The sequence below is a fragment of the Macaca fascicularis genome, chromosome 7 (assembly GCF_037993035.2).
Source record: "Macaca fascicularis isolate 582-1 chromosome 7, T2T-MFA8v1.1".
In the NCBI taxonomy this organism is placed as follows: domain Eukaryota; kingdom Metazoa; phylum Chordata; class Mammalia; order Primates; family Cercopithecidae; genus Macaca; species Macaca fascicularis.
The window spans coordinates 26129641-26149325 of record NC_088381.1 but is presented as its reverse complement, the minus strand read 5'-3'; the positions used below and the strand labels follow the sequence as shown (position 1 = coordinate 26149325).

The window sequence follows — 19685 nt, the reverse complement described above, 5'->3', positions numbered from 1 at the left end:
ACGTAGTTGGTATACAAATAATCTCCAACCTTCTCCTTTACAACCAAGGGTAATAGCTATTACAAGCTCTATTGTCTTTCCCCTTAAGGTTTTTAATTAAATAGAATGTAACATGCAGCCTATGGTTGCAATTACAACTTTTAACTAAGATTGGCCTTAGGTATTTGGAATTCAGAATTTTCTATTCTTATGCTATATTTTATCTTCAACTCTTATATTTAAATTTTATTTCAGCAATCACTTTTTACATTTCTGAGATCTTTTTATTGCTTGTTCTTATTCACACTCTCCTATTCTTGTTTTGTGAATACAATATACTCTCTCTTATTTTGAAGATAAGTTGTTTTTTTGTTGCCATTATTCTCTGTTTGTCTATATCCTTTGGATTTTCTCCCCTCCTTTTCCTCTTTTTAATTTGAAGCATTTCACCAAGTGTCTAGTGATGTTTGGCTCTTATGTATGGGTAGTGATTTTTGGCTGGTGGCCTTCAATGTAGGGTCAGTGTTTGGCTAAAGTTTTCACTAGGGTCTTTCGATTGGCTTTACAAACCAACTAAACATAACAGTTTAGAGGCAAAAGAAAAAAAAGCAAGAGACAGAGACAGTATTTGGAGATAAAAAGTTGCTATAATTAATGATTCCAGTAACATGGAAGACAAAAAAGGTACCTAATGCATTCATGGCATTTGGTGATATTCTGAGGCTCTTAAGTACCTTATCTATTATACTTAATAATAATCAACTTATTCTTTCAAAATAAGAAATGTTATGAAACAGACAAGCTCAAAATTAAGGCAATGGGTATGCAAATGGAACTGAAATGAAATACATAACCTAGGATATGCAGAACTGGAAAATAAAATGGTTTCTCATCAAATAAAATGTGATCATTAAAAACAGCCTAGTACAAAGACCAAATCAAGGGGACTGCCATTAACATGGCCTCAAAGAAAAGAACTAATAAAAGGTGTGGCCATTTACTCCTTTTTAAGACTTCTGAAGGGATTTAGGGGGACCTTCAGAATGAACCAAAAGGCTTCTAGAAAGATTAGAGAATGAGATGCTTGATATGCTTAAGATATACATGTTTCTACAAATGAAGTCATGAGTTCTTTGAGAATCTCCGGCTGACCTAGTTAGTCACTGCTTCTCTAAATCTCTCCTGCTGCGGCCTTCCAGACCTTTATGACCCCAGTAATTCTCACATTGGGGTGGGTAAACCTTTATTTACTAAACTTCTTTATTCATGTAATACTTGTAATGATGCTGCTTTTCTAACTAAATCCAGACTAAAACATCTGACGTCCCTAGAAAAGAGACCCTAAAGGAAATATATTCACTACTTTATTAAAGGTATAATCCAGGCTGGTAAGAGCGAGGAAGAAAGTAAGTGAGGATAGCAATAATGGGAGGCAAATGCAAATTGACAAATTACTGTGTAGCACTTGCTGCTGTTTCATGAAAAGCCATGAAGAGACGCTGCCAATCATGTGGCAAGTACACTTGCTGGGCCACACAGTACACTTCTGGACAGGCAAGATGAAAAGCAGTGTCTCTATACAGTCCATCAGAAGAAGAGCAATTTACCCAGCAGCTTTTTCTAGTCCATTGATCCAAGTTTATCAGCCAGTTAACTTCACAAACCCACCAGACCACATCACCTAGCCCTTTTAACAGTCACTGTGGCATGGGGTTTTTAAAGTCCAGAAGTGTTGGTATAGGCCAGGAATTCTGAACATATGGCTAACTGATCTCAAGCAGAAGAATCATACAAGCCTGCTGGTAATCTGTTACTATGTGAGGTGGTAGCTAAGGCAAAGCAAGTGGTCAAGAGCACAAGAAACACGAGACTGAGAATCTTCTAAGGTACTTGAAGATGATGATCTGATAATGCATCCAAAGACGAGGTATCTACAGCCACAATGCCACAATAAACAGCTATAAAACATTGGTGGCATAATAGACTCCTTGCTCACATATTTGGAATCAGGTAGGTGTCAGTCAGATGACTCTGCTGAACTTGGCTGGAATCACCCACATATCTTGGGTTTGGATGGCCATCAGCCAATCTAGACAGGATTCAGTGAGGGTGAGCAGGGCAACCTGGCTCTGCTCCATGGATGTCTCATCCTCCAGCAGGCTAACTCAGCCATGCATATTCTTATGTCAACAGCAGAAGCACAAGTGTAAGTAAAAATGCACTAAATCTCTGGATGCAGATGACCCAGAATCACAGTGGGGGGAGTACTTCGAAGGAACCTGAAAAATGACCACGAATACAGGGAAGAATAAAGAATTAGGGCTATTGTTACATCTATCACACCAAAAAAAAAAAAAAAAACAACAAGACAAGTATAGTCAATTCATTGTTCTAACAGGTATTACTAACTTCTTTTGAAAAGAACCTAAGATTTTATCTGGCCTTAGCTGTAAATTAGCCTCTTATGAAGTACGTGGGTCATCCTTCTTATGCCAGCTGCGAGATGGAGGCAAATGAGTGATAGAATTGTTCTCTGTCTCTCGCTTTTTTTTCTTTTCCCTCTGAACTGTTATGTTTAGTTGGTTTGTAAAGCCAGTTAAATGCAATAGATTTTGGCTCAGGGAAGTCCAAATTTAGCCTAGAGAAATCCAACTTTGGCCCTGCTTAAATCAATTCAAGCCTTCCTCTATTCCCAGGGCCAAGTTCTAAACATGAAAAAAAATCTATTTTAATTCCATTCTTGTAAAATAACTGCTAAAATAAGCAAGCCAGTTAGTTTATTTGGCTAAGACTACAAGACTAATAATGTTCAAACCTTATATAATCCACATTCCTTTTTATAAATAGCATAATATAATGGTGGCCTTACTGAACCAAACCAAATCAGAAGTTCCAGATTCTAGAACAGGCTCTGCTACTAACTAGGTGTATGATCTATCAACAATTTACTTACCTCTTTAATTCTCAGTTGCCCCATGTATATTAGTAGGAATTGCTCTTAATTACAATATTCCAAATGTCCTATTTCCATGGGATGTTAATAGGTGCTACATATTCTAGTAAGTTTAAGATATATCAGCTTAAATAAAGTTCAAAATGTTTATTTCAGGACTTTTCAGAACCTTTAATATGTTTTGCCTTCTGAATCCCTGGGAGGGAAACAAAGTAATGTACAGCAAACTAATTTCACCAAGAACTCTTCCCCCCATAATACATGATGTGTCCCACTGTATAGACTTCAGGAAATGTGCTATTATTTCACCCAAACGAGTGAATTTATCAGAGTCCCCAAAAGAAATAGAAGGCAACTTCAAATGGGGACATTTAAGAAGACTGTAATAAAACAACTTCAGTATTACAAATGTATTAGCAGGGTTTAGGGAAAGCAACAAGTGGTAGTGAACTACCCTGGGGCTAGTCATAACTGTAAGCTATTACCAGCCCTAAGTGAAAAGGGGTAAAGGGAGGGAGCAGGAACTAAACCTAGTGAGGTAACTGGGATAACTGCTTGGGAACAGAAGGGATAGGATTCCTGATAGGGTACTATTTTGTAGAGGAACACAGTCAACTGATGATGACATGGCAGGAAAGGAGCCAGGGAAATAAATAACATCATTTCATTTTCCTCTCAACTTCTAGTCTCCCACTGGTGCTTCCCATTTGTTGAACCCAACCAAAAGCAAGAGAGCAAGGGAATCTACCTCACAGAGCAGGGAGCAGAATAGAAAAGAGCAGACAAAAGCTATTCAGTACAGTAGGGCTCTATTCAAAAGCAGCTAGGTCTAGGTGCATAAATGATGTCATCAGGACTCAGTCTTTCTCCACTCTGCTTTCGTTTGCTGACTTCATTCTAAATCAGGCTCTTTTCATCTGGCAGCAGAGATGGCCACTAGCAGCTGGGCTTCAATTATTCTTAGTTCGCAATTCCAAATAAAATAAAAAGAGTAAATATATATATATATGTATATATATATATGACACTTACTATATTTCAGGTACTGCTGAAAGCCACTTAAGATATTAACTCAGTTAATTCCCAGTTAATCCTATAAGGTAGTTACTCAGTATCGCCTGCTTTGTACAAATGGAAGAAAATGACATGGCTGATAAGCAGAAAGGCTGAGATTTAGATTCAGGTAGTCTAGCTCCAGAGTCTCTGCTTTTAACAACCTTAGGGCTTAAAGAAACAGCCCTAGACACTGGAACTCTAATTCTAGTTCTGCCTATGTTTGCTACTAACCTTAAGAAAAATCACTTATGACCTATTTTTCAGCCAGTAGATTGTAACCCCATTTACTTCTAAAGGTGGTCAAGAGTACAGGTGAAAAGATATAAAGATTTTGAAATAAATAGCTAATTAGATCTAACTGAATATATCTAATCACAGAGACATAACACACTATACTAAAATGTAGTAATGAAACTGAGGTTTCACTGAGCAAATAACTTCTGAAGTAAGTTTTTCTATCAACAGTATCTCTGAAAAATTCCCCTAGATACAATTTCCTTCCCTTTAAGAAATATGAAGTAATATATATAAAACTGGAATTTTTTCAAATGGTCTTACAGGCATTATATATGATTATTTCTTAAGAAAAAAACAAAGCACAAATATAAGTTTATTAATGTTAGCAAAATAAAAAGACATAAGTGGCTTGTTAAAAACTAATGTGTAAGTTTTGCTGTTTCCTTATCTCCAGAGCATTTGGCATTCTTTATCAACTGGTACATAAAAGAATAGAAAAATAAAAGATTGTCATATTGCCCTCTGTATTTCTCTTTTAATATATCAGTATGGTAGTCTACCAGAAAGTAGTAAATGGCTTCAATTGTAGAAAGGAAAGTATCTGGCTTTCCTTTTTGATGGCGCCAAAAGCAAGTTTTTCTTGTTTTCAACTCAACTTGTAACAACCCTGTCAAAAAAAAAAAAAAAAAAAAAAAAAAAAAGAAAGAAAAATATATAAATATGTCTTCTTAACCACAGGCTTGGTACAATAATAATAATTTCTCTTAATTATTCTAAGGATTTTTTTTTTAAAGACTACAGTTAACTTCCTTAATCCCAGTTTGAAACAAGACATTTTCTTAAACACCTTAAGGTATATACAGAAGCAACATAAAACAAATAATAAAATCTTACACATGACAGTTATACTGAGTCTTAGACCAATGAATTAAAAGTAGTTAACATTTAAGATATTCATGTCTTCCAATCGTCTATGTATCAGCATCTTCAAAAATCTGAATCTCTGATAGGACTACATTCACTAATTTTCATTTCCTTGACAAACTGACTTTTTTGTTTGTTTAGAGATGAAGTCTCACTCTGTCACCCAGGCTAGACTGCAGCAGCATAATCATAGCTCACAGTTACCTCAAACTCTGGACTCAGTGATCCTCCCGTCTCAGCCTCCCAAGTAGCTGGGACTACATGTGCACACCACCATATCCAGCTAAGATTTTTTATTATTATTATTTTTTAGAGATCGTGTCTTGCTATGTTGCCCAGGTTGGTCTCAAAATCCTGGGCTCAAGTGATCCTCCTGCCTTGGCCTCTCAAAGTGCTGGGATTATAGGTATGAGCTACAGTGCTCAGTTTAAACTAATTTTTTGCTTGTTTGTTTGTTTGTTTGAGACGGAGTCTTGCTCAGTCACGCAGGCAGGAGTGCAGTGGCGTGATGTCGGCTCACTGCAAGCTTCGCCTCCTGGGTTCACACGCCATTCTCCTGCCTCAGCCTCCCAAGTAGCTGGGACTACAGAGGCCCGCCACCAGGCCGGGCTAATTTTTTGTATTTTTAGTAGAGATGGGTTTTCACTGTGTTGGCCAGGATGGTCTTGATCTCTTGACCTCATGATCCGCCCGCCTCAGCCTCCCCAAGTGCTGGGATTACAGCCTAAACTGACTTAAAATATTATTCTGAAATTCACTGAGAGATAGGCAGCTTAATGTTCCTTAATAGTGGTAAAAGTTTACTTCTTGATTATCACTTTCAGGCTATATTCATGAACAGAGTATCCTAAAGCTATGGTTTCTTTTGTTTGTTTGTTTGTTTTAGCTCTGTCACATGTATGCTGTAGAGCTCAATAACAGAGTCAGGTAGAATGTCTTGCTCTTGTACATTTAAAGAGGGAATAATTAATGCAATAACAGAATAGAACTCTCATCTGTTACAACTCAGCTGTCATCATACAAACCCAGAATGCTTTTAGCTCCTTAGGCCAGTAATTGGACTCATACTATATTTATTTTCTTGTTTTTGCAAATTTTATTTTAAAGTGAGAAATAAAAGAGAGAAGGTGGCATCAAAATTGGCCCAATGACCAACTAGAACTTCTAAGTCATTAATGATTTCCCACTGTCACATCCCACTTTTACTCAATGTAAAATATAGCACAGACAAGAAATAATAAAAGAAACACAAAAATATTCAGAGAGATGGAGATCAAATGACTGATAGGAGTTCGAGGAAGAGAGAACAAAGAGAATGGAAGAGAGGGAGTGGTTAAAGAGATAATGCCAATGACTTTTCCAGAAATTATTTTAAACTATAAAAAGCCACAGATACATGAAACATCATGTGTCTCAAGCAAGATAAACACAAACAAATCAGTGCCTAGATCTATTACATATTTATGTAACTGCAAAACACCAAAGATAAAGAGAAGATTTTAAAAGAAGTCATGGAGAAGGGACAGATCATATACAATGAAAAGGTAATTAGAATGACCAAAGACTTCCCATTGGCAGCAACAGAATATTGAAGACACTAGAATAATATCTTCCAAGTGTCAAACAAACAAACAAACAAACAAAAAACAGACTGGCAACCTAAAATTGTGAACCCAGCAGAACAACATATCAAGAAAAAAGTGACAAACATTAATAGACAAATGAAAACTGAACATATGGCAACAAGAGACCAAATTAAAGGAATTCCTAAAGGATATATTTGATAAAACACTGAGTAAAGAAAATGGTAAACATCTGTGCAAATCCAGAAAAATGTTGCCTGTATAAAACAAAAACAGTAATAGTAACTAATTTGTAGACTGACAATAAAGGACAGAACAAAAATAATGATATTAACAATAACATTGTGAACCAGGAGGAGGCTGAATGAAGCTTCAGCATATGAAGTCCACACAATGTAAAAAAGGAGAGGTTAAACATTGTTTGGCTTTGAACTTTTTAAGTGATGTGGGCAATTCTCTAAAATAACTGAAATAGGAATAAAAATGGAATAAGAAAAAACCTCATTCAATCAAAAAAAGAAACAAAAATTATAAAAAAGCACAAATAGAAATAAAAATTAAGATGGTAGAAAGTAGATCCAATTACATCGATACTCACAGCAATTGTAAATAAACTAAACTTACTATTTAAAAGACATAGATTATCAGATTGAAACATGAGAAGGATGACCTCTACAATTAAATAATTGGGCTTCAATTAAATACTGCATTAGAGGTCTTAACATAGTAATAAAGAACAATAAATTAATTAGATGGATAAGAACTGGAAAGAAATGCAATTGGCATTACTTACACAGAAAATACAATAAAATCTCAGGCAAATCATTAGCCATATAGTATCTTGCAGAAGAGAAGGATTCAAACAAGACACAAACATATTGATAAATTCCACACTAAGAATTTTTTTCCTCAAAAGAAAACAAAGAAATTAAAAAGATGAACCACAAACTGCAAGAAGATATTTTACAACATTATCTATATTCTAGAATATATAAAGAATTTCTACAAATCAATTAAAACACTAGAAAAATGGGCATAGATATTTCACAGAATAGGACATGTATATGGCCAAACAAACAAACAATGTAATTCTCAATCCAATTAGTAATTAGAGAACGGTAAATGAAGATGACAATGGGACACCATTTTAAAATACTAGATTGGCAAAAATCAGACGTTTGATAATACCAAGGTAGAAGAGATTATGGATCAATGGAGAGCTTATACATTAATAATGGAAATATTCCTTTGTATGTCCACTTTGAAAAACAATTTGGCATTATCTTGTAAAGGTGAATATTCTCATACTCAACAACCCAGCAATGTGACTCCTAGGTATGTTTCCTAGAGGAGCTTGTATATGCACAAGAATGTGTGTAGTAGCATTATTTGTAATAGCAAAAACTAGAAATAACCAAAGTGTTTCATTAGCAGGAAACCAGATAAACTGTAGTATATTCACAGATATTATTCAGCAGTGAAATCGAATAAACTACAGCTACAGTGATATGACAATATAGATAAACCCTAGAAACAAAATGTGACTTTAGAAAGCAAACCCCAAGAAAACAACACACAGGTTAAAATAAAGCAAAACTAAATTATATATAGTTTATGAAAACACTATATCTAAAAAAGATAATACTATAATCTAAAAAAGCATAATTCAGGAAAATAACTGTCAGGGGAAGAAGGGGAATGGTACAAGGGAGAACATGGGTAAATGGAAGTTAGAAATACTGGTGCTTGCCTTCTTAATTATTCATTATATCATTATGCTTTATAACTTAATGATATGTGTGAGTGTGTGTGTATATATATATTTCATATGTATCACAATTCATTTAAAAATGTAAAACAGTTAAAAACAAACAAGCAAAACCTCTTTGTTTAGTGAAGGAACTGGAGCTTAAAGTCATGTTCCAGCCCAATTCTTTCCATTAGACTTAAAATACAATCTAATCATGTCAATGACAAGCTTAAAATTTTTTAATGATGCCACAGCACTATGGATAAAAGAACAAATGCCCAGGCATGCTGAATAAAATAAGATATTTATAATTTGAATTTCTCCAGTCTCTTTTACCATTCTCATATATGTATGCATTCTAGACCACATTAAATATTTCAGTTTCTTGAATGCAAAATATTTTTATACCCTAGTATTTCTAACAATCAGTAACTTTATAATAAAATTATAGTAAAAATCATAAACATTTTTTCTTGAGGGATTTTGCTCTGTTGCCCAGGCTGGAGTTCAGTGGCATGATCATAGCTCACCGCATCCTTGAACTCCTGGGCTCAAGCAATCCTCCTGCCTCAGTCTCCCAAGTACCTGAGACTGCAGGTACACACTACCACACCTTGCTAATTACTTTATTTTTTGTTGAGATGTAGGCCTTGCTATGTTGCCTAGGCTAGTCTAGAACTCCTGTGTTCAAATGATACTTCCACCTTCATCTCCCAAAGTGCTGGGATTACAGGAATGAGCCACTACATCTGGCTCAAAACTAGTAAAATATTTTAGCAGTAGAAACTTAAAGTAGATAATTACAAATGGCTTTTCCTTCCAAAAGTGCTGCCTCAGTTTCTTCAATTGCAAAGTGAGGATGACATCCTTTACCTCATATATTCGATGTGAGGATTGAATAAGTTAGTATAGGACACACCACTCACTGACACGAGGAGTGTAGTTTAGGCAATGCTTATAATGTGAACAAAGTTTTCACTTTAAAAGTTGTATCAATACAGTCAAACTGAAGGGAAAGAGCTGGCTAATTTTATAACAAATTTCAGTATAATGCCATTTAAATATAATCTGGACTCCCACCCAACAAAAAGAAACGATGTCTCCCCCTACATTCTGTCAAGGCTTCCTATGACAAATCTTCGTATCATTCTTCACTTGTAGGTTTAGGTTTACCTTTTGTGATTAAATTAGGCACTCTACCTTCAAATGTTTTGACATTGGTAGAACACACAGAGCTATTTTTCTGTAAAAATTTGGCAAAACAATATGGTTTTACATTGTTAAGGGGATTCCTAACCTCAGCATTCATAATAAGATAATGGAAACATAATTTCCAATACACCTGAGGGTTTAACTGAGGTTTAGACTTAGTTTGTTCAGATTAATCCCATGAAATGACAAAAAGTTTTAAAGCCTAAAGCCAACAATTTATAAAAACCATGGATTGTTTCTTATGGAAGTAACTTGGTTTATTCAGAAATTAGTATTTCACATATACAGAGGTTGTAAATATGTGTAGAGCCCTAATTGTTTCCTGTGGTGCAATGAGGAGCCACAAAGGATAGGGGTTGAAGTAGGTCATGCAGAAAATTTGCCTCTAGAAATCTGTTCCTTTTATGATTTTAAAGAGATTAAGAAGCCCCTTCAAAAATGTTTGATCTAGCACAGAACTGAAATATATGATACTTTCCATGTGAATTGGGAAGGAATAACAAAAATCTTTTGTACAAATCTGATTTTAGGCAAGCCAAATGTGGACACTCTGAAAAGAGATTTCGAATAATACCACAATAATTCCTTTTATAGTTTTGTCAACGGTTTTTATGTATGTATTTTCATTTGATCTTTTCAATTACCATATAAGGTAACTATAAAGAAAAATGGCTCAGAAAAATCTTCGAACTGGCAAGTAACCTGCTGCTGTAAACATCCACAGGAATGTGGCAGGCAGTGTTCCCTTTCTCTTTTTCAAAGAGCACAGCCTTAGGGCTTAGGCATTTGTCTTTCTATCAAACATCGGCAACAAAATTTCTTAAAGATCCTATGCTCCCTAGTGCCTGCCCTTTACTCTCTCCCACACACATAAGACACAAAGTACACACAATTAGACTTTCAAAGCAACTTTACTAACGTATATGAAGATCTCAGATGCATAAACTACATAAATTAAGCTTGTTAAATCTAGCGTTGTCACTCGCTTCAGCTTGGAATTAATGAACACCAGTCAGACTCCAAAAAGTGTCAAAATGTTCTTTTCCAGATAATGCACATTTTTAACAATAGCCTGAGAGAAGCTCTCCCAGTTTGAAACAAACTGTTTTAGCAACTGCCTAATATCAACTGAACAGCTTTCTTGCCTTCTAATCATACATGGACAAGTAAAGTAACTGTTTTAAATCACTATTATTAGGAACGAAGTTTTTCACTCTAAAAGAAATAAAATCCCTATAATGTTAAATATGAATTGGAACTATCTGTGTGAACTCATGACACATAACTGTGCATTTTTCCTGGCTCTATCCGTTGAAGCAATGACATCCCAAAAGTAATGAATTTACCAGATCTTAGTTTCTAATACCATTTCCTATTAAAAGAAACTATAGCTTCTTAGAAAAACAATTGATTACAGGTCTGAGGCAGAAAAAAATACAAGTGAACTTGTCTGTTGTACCAAAAAGACAAATGAGGCCATGCCATGAAGTACCTGAAGGGTTTCCACTGGCAAAATTTGAGAGAACTACAACATCAAAAAGATTATTATCAAAAAGATCAGCATGAATATGCTATAATAAATTATAGCGTATTGAATTAAAAAGAAAATCCATAAGACCATAGTGATCTCAAAAAGGGGTGGAAAGAGAGAAAAATAAAGAATAGGGGAAAAAGGAAAAGCTCTTCTTTACATAAGCATATTGGCTAACTAATGTAGGAAGAAACCATGTAATTAAAATTTCACCATTTTTCAATTCTCAATGTAATTATTCGATTTATGCAGGGATCATCAATGAATACTAAAATCACTGGTGAAAAGTTTTTGGGAAATAGTCCATAGTCTGAAAACATCACCTCACAGATTACTACTACTTACAAAGAGAAAAAATAAACCTTTATAATGGAGAGATTGGGCAATCACCACTTTAATCAAGTAATGAAAGTTATCACAAATAATAGAACGATTTGCATTATGTGCATCCTAATTTGATGCAACAATAAAGTATGAATTCACCTATGAATTGGTTAACCATACAATTTATCAGCTAAAAGGTTCATTTCTGAGAGTGAAATTACATGTTATTAATAATTATACCCAAATGATAGATATAAACTAGACAGACAACACTGGATTTATCCTTACCTGTAAGTATCCTAGCCAACATATTTAGACTGAAACTAATCACAATGAAACAGACAACTGACCTGTCCTCTTCACAAAAGTCTAAGTCGTGAAAAACAAAAACAGGACTACTCTAGATTAAAAGAGACTAAAGATACATAATAACCAAATAAACTGTGATGAGTTTAAATGCTATATGGGGGAAAGGTACAAAAGGTACTTTTGGGTCAACTAGGGAAATCTGAATATGGACAGTATATTAGCTGATATTATGTAATTTTCATTAATTTTCTTAGGAGTGATAGTGGTACTGTATTTATTATACAGGAGAACATATTTTTTTTTTCCTAACACAAGTGTCATAGCAACATTATTTGAAATAGTAGAAAATGGGAAACAACCAGTGAAAATGTCCATCAACAGATAAGTAGATAATACTAATCGTAGCATATCCATACAACGAAATACTACTTGGCAATAAATGTATGACCTACTGATACATGCTACAACAAAAATGAGTGTCAAGTTATTTATTTTGTGTGAGAAAGCCAAACCAAAAAAAGGAAAAGAGTACATACTATATGATTCAATTTATATAATATTCCAGAAAATGCATCTAATCTATAACGATTAGATACAGATCATTGATTAGAGATGGGGCTGGAGAGTGTGGAAGTGTGCTGTGGGGAAAGCTGGATGAGAAAGATCACAAAAGGTCAGGCAGAAACCTTGGCAGGGGGTGGATAGGTTCATTTTCTAACTTGTAGTGATGGTCTCACAGCTGTACACATATGAGAAAACTTTAATACTCTTGAAACATATGTAGTTTATTATATGTTAATTATTCCTCAATAAAGTTATTTTTAAAAACTGTAAGGCAGGCTGGGCATGGTGGCTCACGCCTGTAATCCCAGCACTTTGGGAGGCTGGGGCCGGTGGATCACCTAAGGTCAGGAGTTTGAGACCAGCCTGGTCAACATGGTGAAACCCTCTCTATGAAAATAAGAAAAAAGGGGCGGAGCAAGATGGCCGAATAGGAACAGCTCCAGTCTCCAGCTCCCAGAGTCAGTGACACAGAAGACAGGTGATTTCTGCATTTTCAACTGAGGTACTCGGTTCATCTCACTAGGGAGTGCCAGACAATCGGTGCTGGTCAGCTGCTGCAGCCCGACCAGCGAGAGCTGAAGCAGGCGAGGCATCGCCTCACCTGGGAAGCACAAAGGGGAAGGGAATCCCTTTTCCTAGCCAGGGGAACTGAGACACACAACACCTGGAAAATCGGGTAACTCCCACCCCGATACTGCACTCTACCAAGGGTCTTAGCAAACAGGCACACCAGAAGATTATATCCGACACCTGGCCGGGAAGGTCCCACGCCCGCGGAGCCTCCCTCATTGCTAGCACAGCAGTCTGCAATCTAACTGCAAGGCAGCAGCAAGGCTGGGGGAGGGGCGCCCGCCATTGCTGAGGCTTAAGTAGGTAAACAAAGCCGCTGGGAAGCTCTAACTGGGTGGAGCTCACAGCAGCTCAAGTAGGCCTGCGTATCTCTGTAGACTCCACCTCTGGGGACAGGGCACAGCTAAACAACAACAACAACAACAACAACAACAACAACAAAGGCAGCAGAAACCTCTGCAGACTCAGACTCCTCTGTCTGACAGCTTTGAAGAGAGCAGTGGATCTCCCAACACGGAGGTTGAGATCTGAGAACGGGCAGACTGCCTGCTCAAGTGGGTCCCTGACCCCTGAGTAGCCTAACTGGGAGACATCCCCCACTAGGGGCAGACCGACACCCCACACCTCACACGGTGGAGTACACCCCTGAGAGTAAGCTTCCAAAGTAAGAATCAGACAGGTATACTCACTGTTCAGCAATATTCTGTCTTCTACAGCCTCTGCTGCTGATACCCAGGCAAATAGGGTCTGGAGTGCACCTCAAGCAATCTCCAACAGACCTACAGCTGAGGGTCCTGACTGTTAGAAGGAAAACTAACAAACAAGAAGGACACCCACACCAGAACCCCATCAGTACGTCACCATCATCAAAGACCAGAGGCAGATAAAACCATAAAGATGGGGAAAAAGCAGGGCAGAAAAGCTGGAAATTCAAAAAATAAGAGCGCATCTCCCCCTGCAAAGGAACGCAGCTCATCGCCAGCAACGGATCAAAGCTGGACGGAGAATGACTTTGATGAGATGACAGAAGAAGGCTTCAGTCCATCAAACTTCTCAGAGCTAAAGGAGGAATTACGTACCCAGTGCAAAGAAACTAAAAATCTTGAAAAAAGAGTGGAAGAATTGATAACTAGAATAATTAATGCAGAGAAGGCCATAAACGAACTGACAGAGATGAAAACCATGACAGGAGAAATACGTGACAAACGTACAAGCTTCAGTAACCGACCTGATCAACTGGAAGAAAGAGTATCAACGATTGAGGATCAAATGAATGAAATGAAGCGAGAAGAGAAATCTAAAGAAAAAAGAAGAAAAAGAAATGAACAAAGCCTGCAAGAAGTATGGGATTATGTAAAAAGACCAAATCTACGTCTGATTGGGGTGCCTGAAAGTGAGGGGGAAAATGGAACCAAGTTGGAAAACACTCTTCAGGATATCATCCAGGAGAACTTCCCCAACCTAGTAGGGCAGGCCAACATTCAAATCCAGGAAATACAGAGAACGCCACAAAGATACTCCTCGAGAAGAGCAACTCCAAGACACGTAATTGCCAGATTCACCAAAGTTGAAATGAAGGAAAAAATCTTAAGGGCAGCCAGAGAGAAAGGTGGGGTTACCCACAAAGGGAAGCCCATCAGACTAATAGCAGATCTCTCGGCAGAAACTCTCCAAGCCAGAAGAGAGTGGGGGCCAATATTCAACATTCTAAAAGAAAAGAATTTTAAACCCAGAATTTCATATCCAGCCAAACTAAGTTTCATAAGTGAAGGAGAAATAAAATCCTTTACAGATAAGCAAATGCTTAGAGATTTTGTCACCACCAGGCCTGCCTTATAAGAGACCCTGAAGGAAGCACTAAACATGGAAAGGAACAACCGGTACCAGCCATTGCAAAAACATGCCAAAACGTAAAGACTATCGAGGCTAGAAAGAAACTGCATCAACTAACGAGCAAAATAACCAGTTAATATCATAATGGCAGGATCAAGTTCACACATAACAATATTAATCTTAAATGTAAATGGACTAAATGCTCCAATTAAAAGACACAGACTGGCAAACTGGATAAAGAGTCAAGACCCATCAGTCTGTTGTATTCAGGAGACACATCTCACATGCAGAGACATACATAGGCTCAAAATAAAGGGATGGAGGAAGATCTACCAAGCAAATGGAGAACAAAACAAAGCAGGGGTTGCAATGCTAGTCTCTGATAAAACAGACTTTAAACCATCAAAGATCAAAAGAGACAAAGAAGGCCACTACATAATGGTAAAGGGATCAATTCAACAGGAAGAGCTAACTATCCTAAATATATATGCACCCAATGCAGGAGCACCCAGATTCATAAAGCAAGTCCTTAGAGACTTACAAAGAGACTTAGACTCCCATACAATAATAATGGGAGACTTCAACACCCCACTGTCAACATTAGACAGATCAACGAGACAGAAAGTTAACAAGGATATCCAGGAATTGAACTCATCTCTGCAGCAAGCAGACCTAATAGACATCTACAGAACTCTCCACCCCAAATCAACAGAATATACATTCTTCTCAGCACCACATCACACTTATTCCAAAATTGACCACATAATTGGAAGTAAAGCACTCCTCAGCAAATGTACAAGAACAGAAATTATAACAAGCTGTCTCTCAGACCACAGTGCAATCAAACTAGAACTCAGGATGAAGAAACTCAATCAAAACCGCTCAACTACATAGAAACTGAATAACCTGCTCCTGAATGACTACTGGGTACATAACGAAATGAAGGCAGAAATAAAGATGTTCTTTGAAACCAATGAGAACAAAGATACAACATACCAGAATCTCTGGGACACGTTTAAAGCAGTGTGTAGAGGGAAATTTATAGCACTAAATGCCCACAAGAGAAAGCTGGAAAGATCTAAAATTGACACTCTAACATCACAATAAAAAGAACTAGAGAAGCAAGAGCAAACACATTCAAAAGCTAGTAGAAGGCAAGAGATAACTAAGATCAGAGCAGAACTGAAGGAGATGGAGACACAAAAAACCCTCCAAAAAAATCAATGAATCCAGAAGTTGGTTTTTTGAAAAGATCAACAAAATTGATAGACCGCTAGCAAGACTAATAAAGAAGAAAAGAGAGAAGAATCAAATAGACGCAATAAAAAATGATAAAGGGGTATCACCACCGACCCCACAGAAATACAAACTATCATCAGAGAATACTATAAACACCTCTACGCAAATAAACTAGAAAATCTAGAAGAAATGGATAATTTCCTGGACACTTACACTCTCCCAAGACTAAACCAGGAAGAAGCTGAATCCCTGAATAGACCAATAGCAGGCTCTGAAATTGAGGCAATAATTAATAGCCTATCAACCAAAAAAAGTCCAGGACCAGATGGATTCACAGCTGAATTCTACCAGAGGTACAAAGAGGAGCTGGTACCACTCCTTCTGAAACTATTCCAATCAATAGAAAAAGAGGGAATCCTCCCTAACTCATTTTATGAGGCCAACATCATCCTGATACCAAAGCCTGGCAGAGACACAACAAAAAAAGAGAATTTTAGACCCATATCCCTGATGAACATCGATGCAAAAATCCTCAATAAAATACTGGCAAACCGGATCCAGCAGCACATCAAAAAGCTTATCCACCATGATCAAGTGGGCTTCATCCCTGGGATGCATGGCTGGTTCAACATACGCAAATCAATAAACGTAATCCAGCATATAAACAGAACCAAAGACAAAAACCACATGATTATCTCAATAGATGCAGAAAAGGCCTTTGACAAAATTCAACAGCCCTTCATGCTAAAAATTCTCAAAAAATTCGGTATTGATGGAACGTATCTCAAAATAATAAGAGCTATTTATGACAAACCCACAGCCAATATCATACTGAATTGGCAAAAACTGGAAAAATTCCCTTTGAAAACTGGCACAAGACAGGGATGCCCTCTCTCACCACTCCTATTCAACACAGTGTTGGAGGTTCTGGCTAGGGCAATCAGGCAAGAGAAAGAAATCAAGGGTATTCAGTTAGGAAAAGAAGAAGTCAAATTGTCCCTGTTTGCAGATGACATGATGGTATATTTAGAAAACCCCATTGTCTCAGCCCAAAATCTCCTTAAGCTGATAAGCAACTTCAGCAAAGCCTCAGGATACAAAATCAATGTGCAAAAATCACAAGCATTCTTATACACCAGTAACAGACAAGCAGAGAGTCAAATCATGAATGAACTTCCATTCACAATTGCTTCAAAGAGAATAAAATACCTAGGAATCCAGCTTACAAGGGATGTAAAGGACCTCTTCAAGGAGAACTACAAACCACTGCTCAGTGAAATTAAAGAGGACACAAACAAATGGAAGAACATACCATGCTCATGGATAGGAAGAATCAATATCATGAAAATGGCCATACTGCCCAAGGTAATTTATAGATTCAATGCCATCCCCATCAAGCTACCAATGAGTTTCTTCACAGAATTGGAAAAAACTGCTTTAAAGTTCATATGGAACCAAAAAAGAGCCCGCAATGCCAAGACAATCCTAAGTCAAAAGAACAAAGCTGGAGGCATCACGCTACCTGATTTCAAACTATACTACAAGGTTACAGTAACCAAAACATCATGGTACTGGTACCAAAACAGAGATATAGCCCAATGGAACAGAACAGAGCCCTCAGAAATAATACCACACATCTACAGCCAGCTGATCTTTGACAAACCTGAGAAAAAGAAGAAATGGGGAAAGGATTCCCTATTTAATAAATGGTGCTGGGAAAATTGGCTAGCCATAAGTAGAAAGCTGAAACTGGATCCTTTCCTTACTCCTTATACGAAAATTAATTCAAGATGGATTAGAGACTTAAATGTTAGACCTAATACCATAAAAACCCTAGAAGAAAACCTAGGTAATACCATTCAGGACATAGGCATGGGCAAGGAATCATGTCTAAAACACCAAAAGCAACGGCAACAAAAGCCAAAATTGACAAATGGGATCTAATTAAACTAAAGAGCTTCTGCACAGCAAAAGAAACTACCATCAGAGTGAACAGGCAACCTACAGAATGGGAGAAAATTTTTGCAATCTACTCATCTGACAAAGGGCTAATATCCAGAACCTACAAAGAATTCAAACAAATTTACAACAAAAAAACAACCAACCAAACAACCCCATCAAAAAGTGGGCAAAGGATATGAACAGACATTTCTCAAAAGAAGACATGCATACAGCCAAGAGACACATGAAAAAATGCTTATCATCACTGGCCATCAGAGAAATGCAAATCAAAACCACAATGAGATACCATCTCACACCAGTTAGAATGGCAATCATTAAAAAGTCAGGAAACAACAGGTGCTGGAGAGGATGTGGAGAAACAGGAACACTTTTACACTGTTGGTGGGATTGTAAACTAGTTCAACCATTATGGAAAACAGTATGGCGATTCCTCAAGGATCTAGAACTAGAAGTACCATATGACCCAGCCATCCCATTACTGGGTATATACCCAAAGGATTATAAATCATGCTGCTATAAAGATACATGCACACGTATGTTTACTGCGGCACTATTCACAATAGCAAAGACTTGGAATCAACCCAAATGTCCATCAGTGACAGACTGGCTTAAGAAAATGTGGCACATATACACCATGGAATACTACGCAGCCATAAAAAAGGATGAGTTTGTGTCCTTTGTAGGGACATGGATGCAGCTGGAAACCATCATTCTCAGCAAACTATCGCAAGAACAGAAAACCAAACACCGCATGTTCTCACTCATAGGTGTGAACTGAACAATGAGATCACTTGGACTTGGGAAGGGGAACATCACACACTGGGGCCTATCATGGGGAGGGGGGAGGAGGGAGGGATTGCATTGGGAGTTATACCTGATGTAAATGACGAGTTGATGGGTGCTGATGAGTTGATGGGTGCACCACACCAACATGGTACAAATATACATATGTAACAAACCTGCACATTATGCACATGTACCCTAGAACTTAAAGTATAATAATAATAAAAATAAATATATTAAAAAAAAAAAAAAAAGAAAAGAAAAAAAAAATTTGCCCGGAGTGATGGTGTGTGCCTGTAATCTCAGCTACTAGCGAGGCTGAGGCAGGAGAATCGCCTGATCCCAGGAGGCAGAGGTTGCAGTGAGCCAAGATTGTGCCACTGCCAGCCTAGGCAACAGAGCAAGACTCCCTCTTAGAAAACAACAACAACAAACCTATAAGGCAAAAAACAAAAAACAAAAGAGAAGATCTAACTTCTTAGTAAATGTGTTCACCATTAGGATGTTTATAAAAGAGATGTCATTCTTTATTAATATAGGAGAATATTCTTATTCTTAGAAAATGTACACTTAGGCTGGACATGGTAGCTCATGCCTGTAATCCCAGCAGTTTGGGAGGCCATGGCAGGAGGATCACCTGAGGTCAGGAGTTTGAGACAAGCCTGGCCAACATGGCGAATCCCTGTCTCTACTAAAAACACAAAATTTAGGCAGGTGTGGTGGTGGGCACCTGTAATCCCAGCTACTTGGGAGGCTGAGGTGGGAGGATCACTTGAACCCAGGAGGAGGAGGGTTGCAGTGAGCCAAGATTGCACCATTGCACTCCAGCCTGGGCAACAGACTGGGACTGTCTCAAACAAAAAAAGGAAAATGTAT

The 19685-nt window shown here is 37.4% G+C and overlaps 1 protein-coding gene across 14 annotated transcripts in view; it reads right to left on the bottom strand.

Moving 5' to 3' along the window:
* The window catches only part of DTWD1 (DTW domain containing 1), a 263321-nt gene that overhangs the window by 229424 nt on the left and 14212 nt on the right, over positions 1-19685 (bottom strand). For 7 of the 14 annotated variants that reach the window (XM_045397268.3, XM_073995780.1, XM_005559516.5 and 4 more), the window contains one exon: positions 4565-4892. The exons of the other annotated variants lie outside the window; for them this stretch is intronic. In XM_045397268.3, coding sequence (XP_045253203.2) covers positions 4645-4892 — 248 coding nt within the window. In that variant the 3' untranslated portion in view covers positions 4565-4644. Of the gene's footprint in view, positions 1-4564; positions 4893-19685 lie in introns of those variants that run through there. 14 annotated transcript variants of the gene reach the window in all.